General features: G+C 33.6%; 1 protein-coding gene across 1 annotated transcript; it reads right to left on the minus strand.

Annotated features, from left to right (window-relative positions):
- Window positions 1-6,946: 6,946 nt before the first annotated feature.
- On the minus strand, window positions 6,947-8,091 carry LOC149545547 (disease resistance protein Roq1-like). The gene is made up of 2 exons (XM_089793797.1): window positions 8,027-8,091; window positions 6,947-7,901 (listed from the first exon to the last, which is right to left on the minus strand). The coding sequence occupies exons 1-2, from the start codon at window positions 8,089-8,091 to the stop codon at window positions 6,947-6,949; spliced, it is 1,020 nt and encodes a 339-aa protein (XP_089649923.1).
- Between the last annotated feature and the right edge of the window lie 7,580 nt (window positions 8,092-15,671).

A 15,671-nucleotide genomic window follows, 5' to 3' on the forward strand; every position in this document is an offset into this window, starting at 1 on the left:
TGTCACAAGCCTGAATTGTAATATGCTTCAGACAGGTGAGACGGGCAACATTTGAAAACTCGTTAAGCCGTTTGGTATGAGAATAAACGACTGGCACTGTTTTCAGTTCTCTGCAACCTTCTATTCTGAGCTCCACAATTGTCTTTGGCAAAGTTATGCTCTGAAGCTCAGGACAATTCGATATGCGTACTTCTTTCATCAGTTTTTGGCATTTGAATAAGTGGACACTAGTGAGTTTCGCATATCCATCAACGGTAAGCTTCCCGCACTTATCAATGACAAACTTCCCAAGTTCTTCACAAGTCTGATCACTGGCAATAGACATCACACGGCTCATCTGTAAAACACTTGACAGCTCCAGATATTCATTATCATTACAATTTGCTGTCACTGTTTCAAGATCTCGACAACCTTCTATTTCAAGTTCCACAGTTTTTGTCGGCAAAGATATGTTCATGAACTTCCCACATCCGACAATTCTAATCTTCTTTGTGAATGCTTCAGTTGCACAACATTTCAACTGTTTCATTTCCAGGCAGTTTGATATGCATATTTGTTTCAAATTTTGACATTTGAGCAACGGAAGATAAATGAGCTTCCCACATCCTTCAACGGTAATTGTCTCAAGGAAAGTTACAGAATGAAGAAAAGGCAATGCCTCAAGCTCTGGACAATCCCGTAGGACTAATGCTTCCAGATCAAACTTACCCTTCACTGTTTTTAAATTTTGACATGTGGACAAGGAAAGTTTTTTGAACTTCACACATTCATCAATTTCAACAATCTTCAGGTTACTTGGACCTTTAATATACGGCAACATCTCAAGTTTGGGACAGTCACTGATGTTGAAGCATACAAGCTTTCCAACATTAAAATATCCTGATATCATTTCCAAACTTATGCAATGTTTCAACTCAAAGAATGCTGGCTTGAAAGAATCATCAAATCTAATTGTTCAGACCCACTAGACGCAGTTGCTCAAATTTCGGACACCCAGAAATGTCCAATTCTACCAGCTTTCTAAGATGACATGACAGTCCCCGCACGGTTTTCAGGGTATAACAATTGTAAAGTTCAATTTTCTCCAGGCAGTACAAATTTACAACACTTAATTCTTCAATATCTAAGCATTTAAAAATTTTCAATTCTATCAACTTCTTAAGTTCAGACGCTGACATAGTTTTCAGCCTTCTACATTAGCAAACTTTCAATCTTTCTAAACTATTTGAAATTACTGTTAAATTTGGAGATTTGCTGAAATAAGTGTTATATATCTGAAGCTCTTTCAATTGTGCGAGCACCTGAAATTGAGAATAGGTTTGTTTTAAACTTAGATGATGGGCTAGCTATAACAAAGAAACTACCATTAAATGGAAATTCAATTTTCATTGGAAAACATAATACCTGTAAGCCGATCTGGCCCATTGCTCTGAGAAATAATTTCCTTGTGGACGCCCAAATTTTTTTTGAAGAGGAATCCATGAAGAAATGCTAGGCTGTAATGTGATTAGTTTTAGGAAAAATGAACGTGAACATTTGCCAACGCGATATTAAAGCCATATATAAAATATGTTAGAATGACACTCTTGTATGAGGGAACAGATAAAATCATCTAAATCTAAGAAAATAGACAAGAAAGCATTCCTACCGGTTCAATAAATATTTATACTTATAAGTTGCAAACTTTCCTTTCTTTACGTGGAATTCCATCGTCCGATTTCTCTCATGTCATCTCACTGACTCGAGAGTCTTTCAATAAAAAGTGGGATTGCCGCTATTCATGTGCTGTTCATGTAATTTTTTAATTTTACCTTCTCATATGTGAAAAAAAATTATATATAATTTAAGATACTTAATTTTGATATAGAATTTCATTTATATATGTAGATAATTTTAGTGAGAGTTGTCTAAGTAGAATAGATCATTTTATCTTACTATAATGTATAGTCTATTGCTATCATCATAAATTTGTATCGTTATTAATTGAAAATATGTAAGGTAATGTATATTACTACTTGATGCTCATCATTAAAGCCGCTGGAGGGTGAAGGAAAATTAGCTGGAAGGTGTTTACAATTATTAGTGATATTACAACACTAACTAGCAAATTACAAGATGTGGTCATTCAACATATTTACCATGAAGGGAACTAGGCGGTTAACACTCTTGACGCTTACGAAAAATGATACCGCAGAGTTACAATTTTGGAGACACGTGGAGGGCTTGCCAACTTCTATTCAAACCCTTAGTGGGAATCATAATAATTGATTCGATGGGAGATAAAAATTAACTTGATGGGAACAATAAACCTTATGGACACGTCATAGTGTTATAGAGGCCTCATTAGGATAGCCACCTTTCAAGAAGGAGGAAGATGCTTATTAAATTTGAATAGGGTTGCTACAATAATGATAACCCCTTATCATATCTATTACTATCATTTCTATTTGAAAAAAACATTACAATATCCAAGAGAGGATACCAAGGAATAATGTGAGTAAAAAAAAAGGACAGACTTATTTAATAATGATGAACTGCGGGGTTAATTAGGTTACTTGGCATAATTTTCTTTTGTGAAGGCATACTAAAGAGAGTAATTACTCTGTGTTGATTGTGTCTTTTTCTTGTGCAAAAGTAAATTGTGATCTCAACACCATTCCCACTAAATTGTATTTCATAAGAGTTTTTCTTAGTCGTAAACAAAAGATATTAAAGTACTTCATTAGTCTCTAGGTTTTCTTCATTGTTGAATAGAGTTTAGTCTCAATAGTGGAACTTCAAGAGCCATTGTGCTTGTAGGTTTTTATTTTAAGAAAAAAATGGCAGAATAAATGCATGTAGTAGGGGAAATCCTTTGATAAGCCCAATATTGTTACTGGCTCCATTGTGTAGTTGAAATAAATAAATAATTAGATAAATGAGACCTTAAGTTCGATGGCATCTCACATTCACATAAAATCAATGTCTACTTTTTTTCAAATTGATCTTATTATTTTAATAAAACTAGTATAGATATCTTAAATAAATCTATCTATAAAATGCCAATAGATATCAACTACAAAATAATTATAATTTGATTTACTACATCTAAAATTATTTATATATATATATATTTTTAAAATGGTTCTCCTGTTTGCCTCTACTATGACGTCTAGGGTTTTCCTTCCCGGCTCTCTGCATGTTGGGAATTGACATTTACATGTAGCCTCTTCTTTGGTGTCGAAAGCTAAAGATAATGGAGGTTTATTACAGGGAAAGGTGAAATGGTTAGACGAAAAGAAGGGATGCAACTTTCTTGCAGAAATAAACTAATTGCAAACTAGTCTTCTTCCCATGCCAACAGATCCATAGGTTTTGCTAAGGACGTGGTAGCGGTGTCTATTGTGGAACATGGTTTGGACAGTAGGAATAGGGCTTTATAGGCCAATGTTACATAGGGAGTGTTTAGCAAGGGGTTTAGGGTTAATAACGACAGTGGTAATCGAGGTTTTGGTAGGTTTGGAAGGTTTGGGAGAGGCGGATGGAATACTGGAAGAGAATACAAGCATGAGCGAGTTAATGGTGGAAGTGTTAGAGTTTTTTCTGCTGATGATGGTGGATTTGAAGCCTCAGATGAGGACCTTTCAACTGGAGACAATGAGGGTAGTGTTTGCATTGGGATTGAAGGCCATGAAGGTCATGGCGGAGGATGTTGCGGGGTGCTTTTTCAAGACCCCTTGTGCAACAAAAAGAAGGGGGTGTCGGTGGTTTTGGATGCTTGTGCAGATGAGGAAGTTGTTCACAATGTTTTAGTTTTTTCTAAGTTTGGACTAATAGGAATGTTCAGTGGATTGTGGCCAAACTTATGTGAATTGCATAAATCGATCTCAGAAAATTGGGAACCCCTGCTAACAGGAACAATTCATATTTACCCTGCAGCAAAAGGGTTTTTATTATTATTTTTGAGAACAACGAAGATAGAAAGAAGGTCCTGTGTGATCACTTTTCGTGTTGGGAGGATCAAAATGTCCTTATGTTGAAACCATGGCACCCAAAATTTTGACCTAATTCAGAAGGTTTTGAAAAGATTCCCATCTCGGTAAGGTTCCCCTACTTTCCTTTACATTTATGGTTTAATTCTTGTTTGGAGTCCATTAGAAATTCGTTGGGTGATTTTCTGATGGTAGATGAAGGCTCTTCAAACCTTTTACATTCCACCCATGCTCAAGTTTTAGTGGAAATGAATATCTCTCTTGGCCTACTGGCAGAAATTGAGATCAAAACTTCAAAAGGTTGCTGGGTTCAACCCTTCAATTATGAAGGCATGCCATTCAGATGCAAGAGATGTCACCTGGTGGGACATGTGGCTTCAAACTATTCCAAACTGAGAATCTAGTGGAAAGCATCTTGATGGAAAAATACCAAGGATCAACACTACATAGTTTTGAAGAATGTGGATGAGGGTGAAGAAAAAAAAGAGTTTCTCCCAAATTGTTACTGAACCCCTACAAAGGATTTCTCTAGAAGTTATGAATGTATCCCCAAAATAGAGTGGAAAAATTGCAATAGGGGGTGGAAAGAGTTTATTACAGGCCTATGAAGGCATGGGTACACTAGTGGGATAGGAGAAATAGGAGCAACATGATCATGCTACAATAAAAGAGACTTCACCAAAAATTGATAATGAAGTGGAATTCCTTACACATAAGGAGTCTGCTTGGCAGATGGAAGCTGCAAAGGTGGAAGATGGATGGTAGGTTGTGAAGAGTAGAAAAGAGAAGCAAGGGGAAAAAGAGCCATTTGAAATGACCCTCCAGTCTCAATCTCAAGGTAAAGGAAAGATATAGTTATGGACCCATGTTAAGATGTAGAGTCTCCTAGTTGTATTGATTATCGGGTTGGTTGTATTACCTTTGTGTTAATGGTTTGGGCCAAGGTTAACCCGTTTACTACATTAATAAAAAAAAACACCTATTAGCAATAATAAAAAATTTATTTATCTACATTTATTTAGTTTTTAACTAACTTAAGTTTTTATTTTATTTAATTTTTCTTTAAAAATGGATGATTTATATCTCCAAATATTATAATTTACTTAGATATTTTATGTGGTACTCCTTAAATTCTTTTAAAAAGTATATTCTATTTATAATAAGATTTAAACTTTTGACATGTAGATGGTTGTTAAATTTAACATAGAAGAATAAAAGTTAACATTAACACACTCACACCATGCAACTTTCCCCCATTCTGCCATTGTAGAATGATTATTGGCATTAACAATTACTTCGAAACCTTAACATCAAATCACCTTTTTGTATTTTCAAATCCACAAAATAGTCAAATATAACTTGGATGTTGAGATGGGGACTTTGGACTCTCTCATTTTATTTCTTTCATGTTTTTCTAGCTAAACTTTGATCCTTACCAATTTTAGACGTATGAGATGGGAGAAATCAACATGATAAGGTTCCAAGAAAAAAACATAACATCAAAGAAATACATACAAATATTAAAATTCTAAACATATCTTATTATCTCTAGAAGTCTCATATTTCCTATTTTGAGAGGTGGAGGGAATGGTTTTATATGCCTAGTCATTATCACTGAGAAGAATGGCTCTATGTATAGATATTTTTGTCACACTTACCTTTCATTTCTCCGTCTTTCTTAGTGTGGGTGGTTTCTGTGATAGCGTTCAATAAAGAGGGAAAATAATAATTTGTATTTAATCTAAGTTTGTTTGTGAAGAAGCTACCATGCAATTGTAGGGACACAATTTTTTTTTGGTCTTGTCAGCTCATCGCTTCATTAAATGAGCAGACAATGATTAACACCCAACAATAATGGAGAAAAGGATATGACACATTTAAAACAATAGCTTAAAATATTCTATGGCTTGGTAAATTTCTATGATTGTCTACCCTTTTAGTAGATTTTGAATCATTGATGCGAAATTTTAAATTACTCTTTTCAAATAAAAAAACACATTCAATAATATTGCAATACTAATAACATAGCTAAATGAAAAATATGTTATAATTATTAATATTTTATTTTTATTATATATTAAACATATTATTCTTATATTTATGTTTTGTAATTGTTATATTATTCTATGATGAAATAGATTAATAGAAAGATAAGGTAATATATGAAAAGTACGAAAGATAGAGTTAAATAAACGATTACTTAGTTGACCTTCCATACCTGTAAATCTATCCTTCGCACATTAAAGTAGAATTCTAACTATTATAGAACTCAAATCAGATTGAACGAGTAACTTAAAATAAATCATTTTTTCTTTTTACATTCAATGGCTTGCAATAATAATGAAACTGCCGCTAATTTAAAAAATACAATTTTCAATGAATGAATAACATAATACCTCTGTGAGAAGTAAATTCCTGATTATTAAACATTGCAAATTTTGAAGAGGAACCCATGAAGGAATGCTTGGCTGATTCTGATTCTGAAAATCTTGATGATCTAGCTGAAGCCACAACAAAACCGTTGACTTGTGTAAACCACAATCTGATTCCCCGAGAAGGTACATAATTCGACAATTCAAGGATCTCTCAATAAATGAATGGAAACATCTGCCTTTTGTTTGAGAGAGGATGTTTTGGAATCCCTTTGATTCCTGCAATACCAGAACAGAATTTGGCGGTTCAGATTTTTTATTCTGGAGATTAAAAAAGATAAAATATCACTTAATGTAAAGCAGAAAATCAGAAATATCAATTCGTATAAAGCAGAATGTCAGGAAAAAAAACAAGCATACCAGATGTTTAAGAACCTGTGGATGCCATAAGCGACGTAGACAGCTCTGTCCATTTGCAATTTCTCTTCCCAAGTCTCGTAGATGGTCATGCATTCTCAAAATTATTTCTTTCCCAAATATTCCTTCTCCAATTTCTTGAGCGAGGCACTTGTTTTTAAGAGTTTGCAGGGCATGTTGAGCACTCTATCCGGATGCCTCCAACAGTATAAGGGCGGTATCCTTCAATTTATCAACAAAAAGGCATGCGAAGTCCACGAAAATGTGTTGCTCCTTATAGTCCAATGCATCAAAACTTATTCTAAGGCATTTGTGCAGTTCTCGAGGCAAAGCCTTGCTAACTTTGTTCAGTTCTAATCTCCAAAAACTCTGATCTGTACCGTGAACATGACTGCCAAGAACTTGAAGAGACAGAGGCAAACCTCTACAAACATCAAGGAAAGAGTTAACCAACTTCTGGAAATCTTTTGCTGGATTGGGTTGGCCGAGGGCATGCCAACAAAAGAGCTCTCTGGCATCATCTCTATCCAACTCTTTTAGGTTATAAGCAACAGTGATTCCAGCGTTTATAAGCACCCCTGCATCACGGCTTGTAACAATCACCAGGGTATCAACTGATTTCTTTAGAATATCCATGATTAGTAGGGTATCCAACTGCTGAAGGTGATCAACATCATCGACAACAATGAAGAAACTCAGCTGGTTGCTCCTTCCTACGCAATCCGCAATATGAAATTTCCCCTCCTCTGTACATTGAAATTTGAATTGCTCTATTTGGAATAGATCTTTGAGGAGTTTCATTTGCAAGGAAGTAAAACTATTATTTGCATAGGCTTCCCTCACGTCGAACAGAAAACAGGCTCGCCTATATTGTGAGTGCTTTCGGTTGAACAACTCTTTCGCAAGAGTTGTTTTGCCGACTCCACTCATTCCAAAAATGCCGACGATCTGGACCTTTTCTTTGCCGCCCTCATTTCTCCGGCACTGCCTTTCAAAATCTTCCACAAGTTGATCAAGACACCGCCTTTCAAAGTCTTCCACAAGCCTGTGAAGCCCCACTGGGTATTTGGCGACGTGCAGAGATTTTTTCCGTCTCACTTCATTTTGGACAGCAGACACTATGTTTTGGCAGCCACTCATACTGTACACAGTAAAAAGGGATCTTAATAATAAATAAATTTGGTTCACAAAGATATAGGAATTCCACCCACTAAAAATTCAAACAACGTTGATCACCCAAGTACAACCGAAACACAAAGATCTTACATGAAATCGCTGCTGATTTCGTAGCCCATGATAAATGAAACAGATTGCAAGGCTTCCTTCCACATCTTTAGTTTGTCCATATACCTCCTCTTCTTTTCATATTTAGTGAACGCGTCAGCATACTTCCCCTTTTCTATGTAGCGAGGAGCAGAAGGCTCCACGCCGTAGAACAAATGATCTTAGCACTAGTTCATAACATGAGAACAAGCTCTGCCAAACACCATGGGGAGTCTGCATATCCTTCGGAAAAGATTGCAATATGAGCCGAAGTAGAGTGGATGGCATTCTCAATGGTTGAAGGAAATGAGTGACCGAGTTCTTTCTCTTCGGAATTAAGAAATGCATGTATTCCTAAATCTGTAAGAGAATTGTACAGATGAAGGGCTAGAGTTTGTTTGACATCAGGGCCCCTGTGGTTGATGAACTCTTCAAACAATTTTGAAGATTCGTCTACTTTCCTCCGTGTGCCCTGCGGCTCAATTCCAGAGAAAGCATTTACCTCATTACTTGGGACAGATGAGGGTGAAGATGCCATTCATTAATGCTAAACAAGAGCGGGATAAAAATGGATTGATGGTGCAGCTGAAGGGCAGAGGGAATTAGCATAAATAGAGAGAACTATAGATGTTGCAGGCGATTATGTTCCTTCCTGGCAAAGATCAAGGAAAGAATGGGCAAATGCTCAGAAAACAGGCAGGCACAACCGACAACCATGCGGAGAAAATTGGATTCTTTACATGGTCGATGTCTGAGTTTTCGAGGAATTGGCGCTGACGCGTCCAATGCACCTGAGGTTGATATCCTATCCCCGCCCTTGCCCAATTCATTTCCTTGCGCATGCATTCACAATTGACCCATTGATTGGTATTTCTAGTGCTTATATTTATACTATTTGTGGAAAAACATTTATATCTCAAATTGTTAATATTGGGAAAAAATTTATTCAGATTTCCTTAAGGGGTTAAGTTAGGCTAATTATGTAAAGTATTTAAGCAATGACTTTATAATGTTTTGTCACTTTGGAGTTCATATTTGATTTTTGGTGTTTTAGAGGATAAGTTTATATAGGTATGAATATGAATATATGACTATTAACTTATTCATAAGTTTGGGATTGATCTTTGCAATTAATGTTGTTCAGGTTTATAATTCAGTCAGTTTATGAAGTTATATTCTACTCTTTCCAATATTAGTAGACTTGGTAAGATTTAAAACTATCTTGGAAAATTTTTGTTATTACAAGAAACTTTCACTAAAATAAATCAATGCAAATTTAATTATGGAAGATATTAGGAAAGTTACTAAGAATGCCCTAGAATGATGTACTTTCAAACATGTTGATTGGATGATGAAATAAACACTTCAAATCATACAATAAATCTTCAGCCTGTAATAAAACAATATAGAATTAAACATGTGATTTAGCCAACTCAAGTTGAAAGGGTGAAGGAGGCCAATATGAAATAATTATAATAATAATTTTAAACATTTAAGATTGGAAACATTTGACATTTCTTATCAATAACTGTCAAAATTAGGTGGAAAATAATTTAATGGTCATGGATGCATAGATAAGCTAATGAGTAGCTTGGTAAATACATGAAAGTGTGGATGAATGAGTATACAATATGATGTGTGTAAATGTATGAAGAGGATAGGAAAGAAAGTGCAACTTCACAAAAGATCATGTCATCCTTCATTGTGCACATGTACAAAGAGATTAAAGTACAAAACTAATAAGAAATAGGATTTGAATGTAAACATCACCATTACATTTCATCCCTCTTGTATGGTGCTTTTGAATTGTGAAATCTTAAGTCTCTCAAAGTTTTAGCTCTATAAAACATGCATGTAAAGTAAATATTTAGAAATCGAAATGGTATCCCTATAGACGCAATATAAGGTAATAGATCAGGCAAATTAGATATTATTAAATGTAAATTTTAATTTTAATTTTATTCCTCTCCATTAATTATTTCTCTTTAATATCTTATATTTATCTTCATACCTATACATGTGAATTTTAACATGATAGAATATGCCTTGACAAAAAAGGGAATTTTTAAAATAGGGAAATTCGTAGTCAAAGAAACCTAAATATATAGATGTATAATCATGCAAGTAGGTTAATAGATAAGCACCTAAAAAAATAAGAGAAAATAATTCATCTTATAAAATCAAGGAAGGTAATATTTGTGAAAATATAATAGCGATGCTATTGTCAACAACCAAAAATATCTATGTCAAGATGAAAAAGAAACTAAGAGAGGAATAGGCCCTAGTTACCATAGAGCTAATGGTCATAAGATAAAAGATAGGAGTTTTTTTAGAACTCAATTTTTTTCAAGTGTAGAGAAGGACATAGAGTGTTTGAATGCACAAATGGAAATTCAAGAAAGAAGATTGTTGGTAGTAGTAGAAGAAACACATAAATGGAGAAACAATTGCCTAAATCCTTGAATCAACTATATTATGGAGAAAACATGATGATTAGAAGAACATCGTGCCTTGAGGAACCTAATTAAGAATAAATATTGGGGAATAGTTTATTCAAGATCATATGAAAAGTTACATGAATATGTTGTAAGTTCATCATTGATAGTGGAAGTTTAGGCAATTTGGCAGTAGAGGAATTAGTTACCAAGTTGTAGTTATCAAGTGTGAAGCCCATTTGAAGCCCTATCATATTTCATCGATAAGAAATGATCATAAGGTTTTGGTAATTGAACGATGTGTTCCAAATTTAAGATTGGATCTTACCATGTTGAAGTCCTTTGTGATATTATGGTCATGGATTATTGTCATATCTTGTTGAAAAGACCTTGGCAGTATGATAGACAAACCATACATGATGTTAGATTGAATACACACACACACACACACACACATATATATACATACATATGTACGTACATACGTATGTATGTAAGAATTTGGCTTAGGCCAGAATTCACCCAAGAACTAAGAACTCAAACACAAAAGCACAATAGTAGAGCAATAGAGAGAGTATGATCAGAATGAAGATATTCATTCAATATGCCATAGGCCACATATGCATGTTAAGAGTGCACTAGGAGTGCCAATATATAAAGATCTCAGGAGAGCTTCTAGAATGCATAGAAGTTAGCATCATGATAAGTCATACAACCAAGCACATGTCCACCAGATATGGGTTATCCTTCATTAAGCACGGGATTAAGTGTGATGATGTGAGGATAAACCTACAATGGTTTAGCATGCAAATCAATGGTGAAGACAACATGTGCTCAATTAGGAGTGCGAATAACTATGTTGTCAACATGACAACTTAGTGAATGATGCAAACTCCTGTGTTGTAGACACCATGTGCATAATTAGAGTTGCATAACTCAATGAGAATACACAAACCCCTAAGTGTCTCACCTAAATAAATAATTAAATAATGCAAAATAATTTAAAAATGCATTAAGTAAACTTAAGTAAGTGTAATAAGTAAATACTTTATATATATATATATATATATATATATATATATATATATATATATATATATATATAGCTGCTTAGATTGCAACAGAAGAATAATTTTTAGTTTGTTAGATAGGACATAATATTTTATATGACCACTCTATTCGTTGTTTCTAATGGTAATATATAACCTGTACTGTTCTACATAAGAAAAAAACTTAATGTCATAATAAAGCATTTTAACTAAAGATCCTACTATTAAGTGTATGTATGAATCCAATACGAAAGTTAATAATGGTTTAAATATAGTCTAAACGAGTAATGCCCCAACAGCTACACAGCAACGCCAACCACCAAACACTTATACCGTATTTGGTGTAAACAAAACCACCTACCTAGACACCCCTTTATGATATAGGGTTCTCGATCGACCTTCTGCAGATAGAGATAGAAGCGAACTTACCAAACCACACAACCGATACCACCGATGCACCAACCACTATCACTTTATTTCCATCGAATTGCCCTGAGTGCCACCACCACCCTTTAGTCACGCATTTCCAAGAGCCATAGGAGTGGATACAGGTCTAACGCCTACACATCCCCATCTCCATCGGCCATTTAAACCTGAATAAAATATAGTAGGGCGTTGTTTGTCTCAGTGTAAACCCTTCGTTCGGCTTGATTCTAGGTATTCACTGGTATGATTCCCACCCACTCAATCTATAGCCTCCCACCTGCCGGGGTGGGAGGAGGAGATAGACGCTAGGGCCAGTAATGAGAAGGAGGAATCACCATGAAAAGATTCCTCGTGTAGAATTCGTAGCAAGATTATGAACGAAAGCTAGCAATCCAAACCGTACCAAAAATGTTCCTAAGACACCACATGAAAAAGTATATATATATATACACTATAGTAGAAAATGGAATGAAGCAAGTATTTTACCTTTCATTGGGGAAACTTAAAGTGAAATTTGTACTATATTAAGAATTTGTTTTGTTGAATGCCAAAATTTCTTAGATGGTATAAAGATGGAAAGTATGTGTTATTATTTTGTTGAAAAGAAACTAATTTCAGTATGAAAGAGGGACATCTTGAAGAAATAATAGAGTTACTTGCAAGATTTAAGGACATCATTTAAGATAAAGTACCAAATGGATGAAATCCTATTATAAGTATTCATTGTTGTATGCATTTACTTATGGGATATATTTTAGCAAACAAATAACTACACTAAACGAGACTAATAGAGAATGAGAAATATAATAGACACGTGCAAGTAGAATTGAGAAAATAGTATGATCAAATATATTTTGAGTCCTTGTGTAGTACTTGCAATGTCAAGACCTAAGAACAATGGAGAATGGTGAATGTGTACTAATTCCATATCTATTAACATGTCAATGGTAAGATACATATTTTATTAGCCTATAATAGATGACATAATGAATTTCTTGTCTAAAGAAAAACATTTTATAAACATTGATTTGAAGAGTGTTTATTGTCACATAAAAATTAGAGAAGGAGATGAATAGAAGATTGTATTTAAGAATAATAAATAATTAAATGAGTCGCTTGTAATTGATTTTGGTTTTAGTAATAACCAAGTACTTTCATGAGGTTGATGAATGATATATTCAAGAAATTCTGGGGTAATTTTTTTATTTTATAGCTAGATGATACTTTTATTTTCAATAAAAGTAAACATGAACATTTATTTCATCCAAGACAATTATTGTAGATATTGAAGGAAGAAAAGTTGTTGATTAATTATATCAAGAAATGTTATTTTAGGAAGGAATAGATCTAGTGTATTCCATATTTGTGATTTCAGCTAAAGCTTTGGATTGGATCCTTAAAAGGTTAAGATAATTTTAGAATGACCTACATCAAGAAAATATCAGAGAAGTTAGATCATTTCACAGATTGGCTAGTTCTTAGTAAATATTTATCCAAAACTTAAATTTAGTTTATAATTCTATGACCAAGACTATGAGAGGTGATTAGAATAATTCCAAATGGACATAGAGAGTGATCAAGAGTTTTGAGTTTTTTGAAAAATTGTAGCATCTGAATAGTCGAGGAAAGTTGAAATAGAGAAACATGAGATGGCTTAAGTTCTTAAAAAGTTATAATATTATATTGAAACACAAAAGTAGAGAATCAAATAGGGTGGTTGATGCATTAAGTGGAAGAAGAAATTTTTTGACATAATGAGGGTAGAAGTTCTTGGATTTAATGAATTGAAGAATTTTTACAAGATAGATCCTAATTTTGCATAAGCATAAAAATATTGTAATGACATGGTAGAATTTGACCAAAGAAAATTGTTGGATTATTTTATTTAAAATGACATGGTGTTTAAAGGATTTGAGTTACATATACCTAAAGGATCAATGACAAATGATTTTAATAAGGATAATAATATTGGAGGACTTGTTAGATACTTTTTTATTGACAAGGTAGTGAGCTTGGTAAGTGAAAGATATTATTAGCCACAAATTTGTAACCATGTTAGGAAATTTGTTCAGAATTATAGAATTTTTCATGTTGCTAAGGGTACTAGTCAAAATATGGGATTTTATACACCATTGATTGTACCTAGTAATGGTTAGCATGCATAATGTTATGTAGTTACCAAATATACAAGGGAATAGTGATTCTATAGTTTTGGTTTTGAATAGATTCTCTAAATGGCATATCTCATTCCTTGTAAGAGTGCATTTGATGCAGTGCACATAGAAAACATTTTCTTTAAGGAAACCATCAAATTGCATGGGTTACCAAGGAGAATAGTTTTTGACAGGGATAGAAATTTTATTGGCTACTTTAAAAGGAAACTTTGGAAAAAATTGGATACCAATTTAAATTTTAGTTATACTTTTCATTGACAAATAGATAGATAAATGACAGTTCTAAATAGAATTTTGGGTGATAATTTAAGGAGGTTGATTCAATATAATCTATATAATTTGGATTTCAATTTGGTAAAGAAGAGTTTGTACATAACACATAATTGAGTAGGAGCATAGGGAAAAAACCTTTTTAAATTGTTACTCATATCAGTCCCAAGGGATTCCTACAGTTAAGGGATCTTATAAAAGATAGTGAAAGGAGCTCTAAAGAAAAGGAATTGTAAAATTACATGAAGGAAATGCATAAAGAGTTTAAGCATCATTCTAAGATTTTGAGTTAGAAGTATAACGAGAAGGCTAATAAAACTATGATATATAACGATTTCTCAATAGGAGATAAATATAGGGATCATTTGAAGAAATGAATATTTGGAGTTGGATCTTATAAAAAGTTGAAGATAGGGAATTTTGAACCTTATAAGATTCTAAAGAAGTATGTTTTTAGGAATTTTTATGAAGTTGAATTAATAGAGGATATGGATATTTCACTTATATTCAATATTGAAGATTTGTATGAGTGTCACATAGTTCAAGGAAGTTTAGATGATGATCCAATTGTAAAGAATCAATATCCTAAAAAGTAGTTGGAAATCATCAAATAAGTATTCAGAAGAAGCTTTGGAAGAAGTACAAAAGGAAAGGAATGTAAGGAGTATCTAGTGTAAGAAAAATATTATGTGTGTAGCTTGTTAGTTTATAAGTTTTTTTATCATTTTAGGAATCCTTTATTTGATTGAATCATCAATTTCCAAGATCAGTGTATGGTTTAGACATAATCTAGTTCCTATTCCGAAGTTATCATCTCTTTTAGTACTTTTCTTCTTGAGTTATGATTTATTCTCTCTAGGGTAGTGTTTTTATTTCAATTTTATGATCATCAATGGATTTTAATGTTATCATGGAGATATTGGATTGGGAATCATAGATGACACATTTAAAAATGTTCTTGGATCAAGTGAATACCTAGTGTACACTCGATTTGTGTTTCACTCTAAACCCTTCTATCCAAACGATTCCAAGAGTTTGGAATGTTTGGATGTTGGCTTAGAGCTCCCTATCCATGGAGTGCAAGAGAGTGTATTTCAATTTCAAGGGTTGTTAGCTGAGCCTTAGAATACACTTCTTGCTAGTAAACCATGAAATGGGAGGTTCCAAAGAAGAGATGCAAGAATGCAAATGTCTCAAGGAGTTCCTCAAGGATGCAATGAAAATAAAGATTAAGCTATAATGAGAGTACAAAATGCAGCTATTCTAAACAATATGCAAGTGTTACCAATCCAAC

The sequence above is a fragment of the Cupressus sempervirens genome, chromosome 7 (genome assembly GCF_028749045.1).
Source record: "Cupressus sempervirens isolate cs-2001-9-10 chromosome 7, ASM2874904v1, whole genome shotgun sequence".
In the NCBI taxonomy this organism is placed as follows: domain Eukaryota; kingdom Viridiplantae; phylum Streptophyta; class Pinopsida; order Cupressales; family Cupressaceae; genus Cupressus; species Cupressus sempervirens.